Source organism: Sinocyclocheilus anshuiensis, unplaced genomic scaffold, assembly GCF_001515605.1.
Source record: "Sinocyclocheilus anshuiensis isolate Anshui unplaced genomic scaffold, SAMN03320099.WGS_v1.1 scaffold779, whole genome shotgun sequence".
Lineage (NCBI taxonomy): Eukaryota > Metazoa > Chordata > Actinopteri > Cypriniformes > Cyprinidae > Sinocyclocheilus > Sinocyclocheilus anshuiensis.
The window spans coordinates 75,498-84,642 of record NW_015548244.1 but is presented as its reverse complement, the minus strand read 5'-3'; the positions used below and the strand labels follow the sequence as shown (position 1 = coordinate 84,642).

Sequence of the window (9,145 nt, the reverse complement as noted above, 5' to 3'; positions counted from 1 at the left end):
TCACACGCTTGAGGTATTCGACCAATCACAACGCACTGGATAGCTGGCCAATCAGAGCACACCTCGCTTTTCAGACCAATGAGCTTTGTAAAAATCAGCGCATTTCAGAAAGGCGGGGCATAGGGGAGAAACAATAATGTACAGTATGTGGAAAATAATGTGTTTTTTGAACCTGAAATCGCATAAAAACATTTCACCAAATACACAAAATAATGTTCTTTTTAGCAACATCATATGACCCCTTTAATATTTAATGGCAACATGGCGGAGGAGGCATTCCTCTGCGCTTTTTTTTAAAAACCATTCCCGAGCACTGCGTCCCATGTTTTTAGTTCTGTGTGATCAGCCCCTTGATGTTCACATAAAACCATTTGGACCTTTTGAATGTTCAGAGAACATGCAGAAGTTTTTTTTTTTTTTTTTTTTTATAACGTTAGCAAAACATTCTTAGAACTTATTTTTGTTAGCTGGGTAATGCCTTGCAAAACCAAGGTAAACAAATGCCATTTAAAAAAAAAAGTTGTCTTTGCTGACCTTTCTGTAAGTGTCTCCTTTGTCCTGTTCAAAGGAGTGTGGAATCATGTTTATTTTGGCATTTCACTCAGAAACTAAAGTCTAAATGATCTCAACCGATCGATATCAATAATGGTGCGTACCGCTGTACAAAACCTCTTCCTAGATCTCAAAACAGTGTGACAAACATACACTATGAACTTTTCAGGGCATGAAACAAAATTAATTTAACACATTTTGCCACCTCACTTATTCTTACAGATGAGAAAATGTCAAATCACAACAGTATTTAAAAACAGGCTTTCACGTACGATTTCATTTCACATCTTCACCGCAAAACCACCCGCGACATGTGAGTTTTGATATTTACTGCAAAAAAGGTCATTTAACTTCTACTGTCATGAGAGTGCTTGGATGTTTTAAATGATGTTTGACAACTTCATTCATCACTCAGCGTTTTCCCTGACTACTGTACGAATAAATAAACTGACACTGCACAGTTACAGAGTGTTTAATCCAGAAGAGCTCACAAAAAAGGTGCAGAAATGGCTACATGGGTCCTCCAAAGGTGTCCAGGGTGAGTTCTGTGTCCATCGAAGTTCACTTCATTTTGGTCTGATTTCTGCTTCCGGAGTTCCACAAATCTCGGTGCAGCTGCTCTTCAGAATCTCTCGTTCCACCACTGGACCATTTCCAGTTGGCTCTGAGTTGAGGTTCTGGGTTTGTCAAGAGGTTGAAGGACGTGCCCTGTGAGATTTGGACCACATCGAGAGGCTTGGGGCAAACGGGCCCTGTGACATGTAGGTCCATATGGCAGGGGCATGTACTACAGTATGTTTCCCATAATGCACTTCCTCACCGGGGGACTCCAACAGTTGGTCCTTGCATATGGTCAGTCTCTGTTTAAAAAAAAGAAAAGCATAAGGAATTGATTAGTAAAAAAACTGGAACAAAAACAATGGTAATCATTAAATGTTACAATTTAAAAGAACCATTTTCTATTTGAATACTTTTTCAAATGTAGTTTCTGTGATGCAAAGCTGAAATGGTTTTTGCCTTTTTTTTTTTTTTTTTGTGATGGATTTTTTTTTTTTTCTGGATTCTTTGAAGAGTAGAAATTTCAAAAGACAAGGTTTTATTTGAAACTGAAATAGAATGCAAGATACATTTCTTTACTGTCATTTTTAAAAATCTATTTAAAGCATTCTTGGTGAATAACTTCTTTATTCAATTTCTTTTTACTTAACTTTTTAAATGGTTCCCACAACAACATCAGAAACAACAAAAATGTACAACATTGATAATAATCAGAAATGTTTCTTGAGCAGCAAATCGGCATACTAGAATGATTTCTGAAGGATCATGTGACACTGAAGACTGGAGGAATGATGCTGAAAATTCAGCTTTGATCACAGGAATAAATTACTGTTTAAAATATTCAAATAGAAAGCAGCTATATTCAGCTATAAATTGTATGTAATAAAATGTCACTACATTACTGTTTTTACTGTTTCTGAATAAATGTGGTGAGCATAAGAGACTACTGTACTTCCAAAAACATTTTAAAAAATCTGGTACTGTATATATTATTTTTTGAAACTTCTATGGTTTTCTTGTAGAACTAATCTGTGACTGATATTAGTGAGAAAATGTGCCCGTTCACGAACACTGGATCACCCATCTGACAGATAATTAGCCCACTATATGGACTCTATTGCTGAATTAATTGGGCGAGACCAAGACAAGACCCTGACTGGAAGCTGACTTGATTTCATTACTGTACTATATACAGCATTTTATTGCCTTGAACAGACCAGGAACTGTCTATTTAGAGAGAAAGAGGCCTCTTCACATGTAAAGTGTTTTGATTGCTTTATTTGATGTTTAGAGGTGAGCTAAGAGGTGATGTAGAAGATAAGATATAAGGACAGCTGCAAAGCATCTGCTAAATGGGGAAAAAAAGTAAATGCAATTTATAAATGCATTTTTGAGTGCAGTATGCATCAGATAGTCCAAGTGTAATATGCACAGAAGCATTGTCTATTTGTGTAACTGGCAACTGTATGTGTGAGTGTGTGTATCTGAAGAGGTGGACAGCAGAAATGTCACTCTGTGGCCTGTGTTTGGTACGGCTCTTGGAGCACACACACTCAAGAGTGGACATGACAAGTGCAGGTTTCACTGTGTGTTCTTACAGAAATCTGCCCACAGTACAAGAGCGAGAGAGACAGTGAGTTGGCAGACCTTCTCTAATAATACACCATGTGCTGCCTCCAAGATCTTTCTCTGAATCCAGGCCATGTCTCTGGTGTGTGAAGCAGACATATGCACCCCTGACCAGACCGGGGCAAAGTGCATGCTGGGAGATCATTCCCAGAGCAGCAGGAGACTGAGAGGTTAGCCAGTGCTAACATTAGCATAACATTAACCCAAAAGAACCATCAACATAGAGCCAGACACATCAGTGTCTCTTCAAAATAAGTTTGGGAATTGTAATGCATTTAACAATTCCAGTTACTTAACAATTGATAATGCAGTCCATGTACATTACTACTGATATAATGCATATCTTTAGCAAAGCATTATATTATTGTACATCAAGTGATCATGTTTTAGGTCTCACAAACCTTAAGTATGACGTATAACATGATATCAATCTGGACAAACGATTTGCAGTTTAGTAAGTGAGTCATATTAATTGAGAAACTGCTCCAATTGATTAATAAGTGTTTGTGATTCACTAAAAAGAGTCAGTGATCTGCACTGTGTGATTGTGATTCACTAAAAGACCCGGCTCATGAGAATCATTCTCTCAGGAATTGGACTTCACTGGTCACGCTGCATGTTTGTAATTAGCTAAAAAGAACCAGCTCATATGAATCATTCTCATCACTGGTCACGCTGCATGTTTGTGATTCGCTAAAATGGACTGACTCAAGAATCATTAACTCTGAAATTGGACTTGACTGATCACTCAGTATGTTTAGCGCTTACAATAATGACGCAAAGCACACATTTGCAGTATTTTAAGAACGCTAAAGAATACATGTGTGAGAATGTTAATGCAAACGAAAGCCATTGAAATTGATTCTGTATTTTATTCTGTCTTTGCTCACAACCCTACTTGAATAGCTATTTTGAATTTCCTTACATCTGTTTCTCAATGACAGCGATACATTTAAACAAAGCAAATGGATACATTTTTGTCAGGAGGAACGTCTGCGAAATAAAGACAAAAGACCCTTGTAATCCCTCGTGTGCCATCTAGAGATTCGGAAGAGATTTCTGCAATGTCGTAAAAGCAATAATGAACAACCTAGCAATAAAGGTTTTCTCTTGTGTTTGACAATGTCCAAAAAACCATCAATCTGACATGCTGAGCAACCGGGGTCTAATCGCATAAACCATCAGAGAAACTCAATGTGTCTTAAGGGGGCACTGAAATATGGCTCTTAATAAAATGTGTCCTGTTTATAAGCTTTTAAAGCTGATTCCCATGCACGACACGCCAGTCAAACCAGATGTTGCAAAGTGAACACACAATATCTTCCCCTATCATTCCCCCGGGCCTCTGCCCTTCTCTAGATCACACAATATAAGAATCAGATGCCATTTAAAGACCCTGGCAGTGTTTTCTCAGGCCAGCAGGAGGGAAACGGCACGTAGCCCTCAAATAAAAACACAGTAAATGGGCAGAGAGTGATCTGACCCATATAAACGGCTTTATGAATAGACTGTAAGTTCTATTTTGGTCAGGGACCTCCATTTGTGTTGGTCTTTTTCTTTCTTTTTTTCTGATGTTCCCCTCTGTGCTGGACTCAATTCAGTAAATTCCCACAATGCTCTTGGGGAAGGGGCTTTAAAGTTCTCGACCATCTAACTCTGAGCCCTCTTATGAAAGGCTATTCAAGTTTCCAGCTAATACAATAACATGCTGTGCCTTTTCATTGCCACTAGATCTAATTTAGTATAGACTGCAGAGAAAACAAAACTCTAGCTTGCTATGTATTATCGTTGTTGTTGTTATTATTATTATTATTATTATTTATACATATGTTTATATATACACGTAATAATGGGCCATGTAGTTTTGGATTTTGTTTTCCCTTAATAATAAAAACCTTCATTTAAAAACTGCATGTTGTGTATATATAATATACAGTAAAGTTATACAGTACATATAGTACATTGATATTTTTTCTTTTCAGTTCTGTCCCCACTGAAAGCAAAAATGCTGCACAAATCTCAGCCAATCTCAGCCAATCAGAACATACTTGATGACAACACAGCTATATGGATCAAGTTTTTGACCAATGAAATTTCACAGTGGGGGAGGGGCCACCCAGCACAACCACATAATAGAAAACATGTTGAACTCTTGAAGCTTTTTGGAGACGTGCCTGCTTTTAAAGCTCACACATGAAATCTCAGTGTCATGCTCATCTCGTTTACCTGTCTAGCAGCAGAGTTTCAAAGTCTCCGCTCAGAGGCTGAAGCTTTCACAGACTCCTGTGATTGTTAATGAAGGGGTTCAGCACAAACGACAGGCTTAATTAGATGGGTATTCAGTCAGACTAACACGGCTACAGCATCTTGCTGACACACTTGTGCACTGTAAGAGAACAGTGTGTATGTGTTCCTCCTCAGACAGCACACCCACGGACGAGTCGCAGGAGTTCACAGAGTTAGTGAGGTTCACGCCATCAGATAGTTGAAAGATGTTCAAGAATTGTGTTTGAGACACTAAAAGGCCTGTCAAACTATGTTTAAAGTGACAGTTGACCCAAAATGAAAATTCTGCCATCATTTACTCATTCTAGACCTGTGTGGTTTTATGTGGAGCAGAAAAGATGGTATTCTGAAAAATGTTTGAACTAATTTTGTCCATATTTTTGAAAAGTCAATGGACCCCTCATGTCCCCTGCAAAAATGATGTTCCTCCTCAGTATTTTTGTCTTGTTTTTCAGTACAAATATCTAAACATTATTAAATCAAGCAAAATTACTTGAGATATTAAGTCTTGTTTTCTGAAAAATTAATAGAAATTAAGTGAGTTTATGCCTAAAACAAGAAAAATCATCCGCCAATGAGGTACAAAAAAATGTATATTGTTTTGCCTTGACTTGTTATGACCTTATAAAATGTTCTCTTGTTTTAAGTATAAACATACTTGAGTACAATAACATTTGATTTATGAATTTTGCTTTTTTTTTCTGGAAAATAACATTTGATTTATTAATTTTGCTTCATGTGGGTCATATTGATTTAAAAACGTTTTGAGATATGAACTGGAAAACGACAAAAATGCAAGTAAAAAACGTATTTCTGTTCACACTGAAAGCAAGAATGCTGCACAAACCAACCGATTCTCAGCCAATCAGAACAAAGTTTTTGACCACCCAGCACAACCACATAAATAGAAACCAAACAACCAATGATTTAATATTTTGATATTTATACGGAAAAACAAGACATAAATACGAAGCAAGAAAACATTTTTTGCAGTGTAAAATGTTTCCCAACCATAATATAAATCGAAAGCTGGTTAAAACCTGAATATGTTACTGTCATTTTAAAATGATAGAAAACAATAGAATGCTGGTTGATCTATTCATGAAACTTTGACTCACTGTTTAGTTGCCCGCATACAGTAATACAGTAATACCGTGATACAGTAAATGGTAATATTTCATATATTCATTTACAATGAATTGAAAACAACTGTGTAAAAACCTCACTCATAGGATCTGGACAAAACCTTGTGACTTGAAGTTTCCTCAACTAAAGAAGCTCTATAGTGAAGTTTTGTTTACTTTTTAACGATTTTAACCTGTATATGTCAGAATCAAGGACAGCACTCTAGCAACAGAAAAACGACTCTTGATTGTGACCTAGTTCTGCTAGCAAACGGATCTGGTGTTTGTGTAGAAAAAGGTGTTTTTAAAGCTTTGGATCTGCAGCTCATGATGATGCATCTGGTTCATTGCCAATTATGTGTAACTGTGCTGCCTCTCCTGACAGGATATACACCCGCCAGTTTGAGTAAACTCCTCTACTGTGTGTGTGGAAGACATGGAGTTTAGTTTACATGGATTGTGAAGTTTGTGAGGATTATGAAAGAGTGCGTGCTTAAAATATTCCAGGTTCAGAACAATGTAACCAAAATTCACTATAATAATTTTTACTTTTCCCTCGTAAAGCAAAATTGGAGGTTATAATGAGGTGAATGGTTATCCCTGTAGTGTCTTGCCTTAAATTGCCCAAAAAATGTGGGTCCATTGTTTTTTCATACACTGGTCAATTTTGAGATATTTGGTTATTTTGCTTCCATAACTTATCTTCTTTCAGACTAGTGGAAAGAAAATAACCAAAATACACATTAAGTGTTTTTTGTTATTAAACTTTATCTATTTGCGTTTGTAGATTTCAATTACAATTCATATTTTTAAAGGCAATTCTGTATTCTGAAGGTTTTTACAGAGGGGTTTATTCATATATTATATTCCTAAAACATTTTTTATGGCTGTTGACAGTATTTTCCATTTTATGGAGTGATAAAAAGAGAGAACCAAAATCCCCTCTATTAAAACTGTTTACAAATTGAAACAAGAATTTTGAACCTGGCTTTATCAAATGTTCAGATTTCTGTTCTGGAAGTTTATGCAAATTAGTTCATATTTAATTAGATAATACCTCATCTGCATGGTTAATATTTAAAAAACAAACAAACTTGTAATACAAAACTGTCTTCATTTACTGTGATTAATCAACTGGGGAAGTAAGGTGATATCTGTGATTGATTGATCGACCGATGGTGCCTTAAAAGCAGAAACATGAATATTTATATTTTTTAAAAGCACTTTTTTCTATTATTCATCTATTATGTAAACTCATGTAAACTGTAAGATATTTAAATGCAAATTTTTACAGTCATTGTAGGTTGTTAGGCTTTTTGTGGTGTTGCGCTGAAGTTGTAAAATTAGATTTTTGGGGAGGTTTTGGTTGGTAAGCAATTAAGTTTCACATTAAATTCATGCTTATTGTTTATTTTTGGGCTATACTATTGAAACAAGTATTTTAACATTGACATAATGGCCCCATTCACTTCTGTTGTAAGTCTCACTATAGCCCAGATTTTTGCCTATGGAAATTATTTTTTTGGTAATCAGCCACAAGTAAGCTTAACTTGTACTGAACCCAGAAATATTCCATTAAGATGCACGGTATATGTTGCATACAGTATGATTTCACTCACCAGGCTGTTGTGGTATTGTGTGCGGTCTGTCCCGGGCTCGTCAGGCTGTGTCTGATTTGACTGCAGCTGTGTTCATGATGTTGCTCTTGAGGTTGTGACGGAGCTGCGGGTTGAGCGGGCCGTCCGTCTCCGTGCCACTGACCTCGGGCCTGTTTCAGCCAGCGGCCGCCCAACCCACACTTCTCCAGATAAACTCGACACACCTCATAGTTCATGGCTGAGTAATACAGAAAATCAAGTGCTAGCAGCACCATGACGAAGAATCCGTAGATCCACACGCCGATTAATGCAGAGTAATTGCTGCGACAGAGAAAACGTGGAAGAATTAGATGCACTTAACATTTTATGTGGCCATAAACAAATGTTTTTTTGATACACAGTGTCAAAAAGCCTTGCAAAGTGGATGGAAACTCTTTAGCAGCACTAGTGGTCTTATAAAAGCTAAAGTACTTCAATAAATTCAAACTTCATTAGCGTTATATGAGGCATTTAGTGTTAATAAACCGTTTTACAGTTCCTTCCGAGTATAAATCCCTGCCCAGACTGACAGAAAACTGCAGTAAAAGCAAAACTTTCCCTTTTTGATGAAGCACGGGCCTTGTGCTTTCAGACAAGGCCACAACTGACAGGGACAATATTGAGGTCTCGATAATGTATTGTGTTATTAGAGCCGAGAGCAAAGCGGAACAGATGCCATGTGTGTGATATCAGATCTCTTTGATGCTGGGACCCAGAGTCCAATAGGAGTGTTTGCAGAACGGGAGTGAAACTGGATTTGGCAAGGACATGAAGCAGAATTAATGACTAGTTTTAAATGAATTGCAATGTAATACATGTGATAAAAGGACCTTCACTTTTTTATGTGATGTGAAAAAAATCAAAGAGATGCAAACATTCTGCTAAAAAAAGGCAGATTATATCAGATGTTTATCTAGGAAAATATATATTTTTTTCATTGCTGCAACTCCAGAAATATCTGGTGACATACTACTGCCAAAATAGATTTATGAGGGGAATAAAAGTGGGCCACAAAGTTTTTGTTAAATGATTGTTTTTGTCTCATATGATGAAAAATGTTTGCCACAACTATAAAAAAGTAACAGTATTTAATTTTTAGAAATAAAATATTAAAATGGCTAAATTAATATTATATTATATATTACATTTAATTGAGCTATTATGATTTACTGAATTTTGAATTTTATGCATTATAGTTTTCAATATTTAATATATTATTATTATTAATATAATAATGGTGACATATAAAATCTCATTCTAAAATCTCTTGTCTAAAATCTCATTCTAAAATCTCGTGTTAAATATAACATTCTAAAATCTCATTCTAAAATCTTGTTAAATATATCATTCTAAAATCTC

At 36.1% G+C, this 9,145-nt stretch overlaps 1 protein-coding gene and 1 long non-coding RNA gene across 2 annotated transcripts in view; one reads left to right on the top strand and one right to left on the bottom strand.

The window, feature by feature from the left end:
* The window catches only part of LOC107655137 (uncharacterized), a 36,277-nt gene that overhangs the window by 1,734 nt on the left and 25,398 nt on the right, over positions 1-9,145 (top strand). The window lies entirely within an intron of this gene.
* Positions 1,067-9,145, bottom strand: part of LOC107655136 (uncharacterized protein KIAA1644 homolog) — a 15,527-nt gene continuing 7,448 nt past the window's right edge. Inside the window, exons 3-4 of the mRNA XM_016442557.1 lie at positions 7,769-8,068; positions 1,067-1,412 (exon numbers count right to left, since the gene is read on the bottom strand). Coding sequence (XP_016298043.1) covers position 1,412; positions 7,769-8,068 — 301 coding nt within the window. The 3' untranslated portion in view covers positions 1,067-1,411. The remainder of the gene's footprint in view (positions 1,413-7,768; positions 8,069-9,145) is intronic.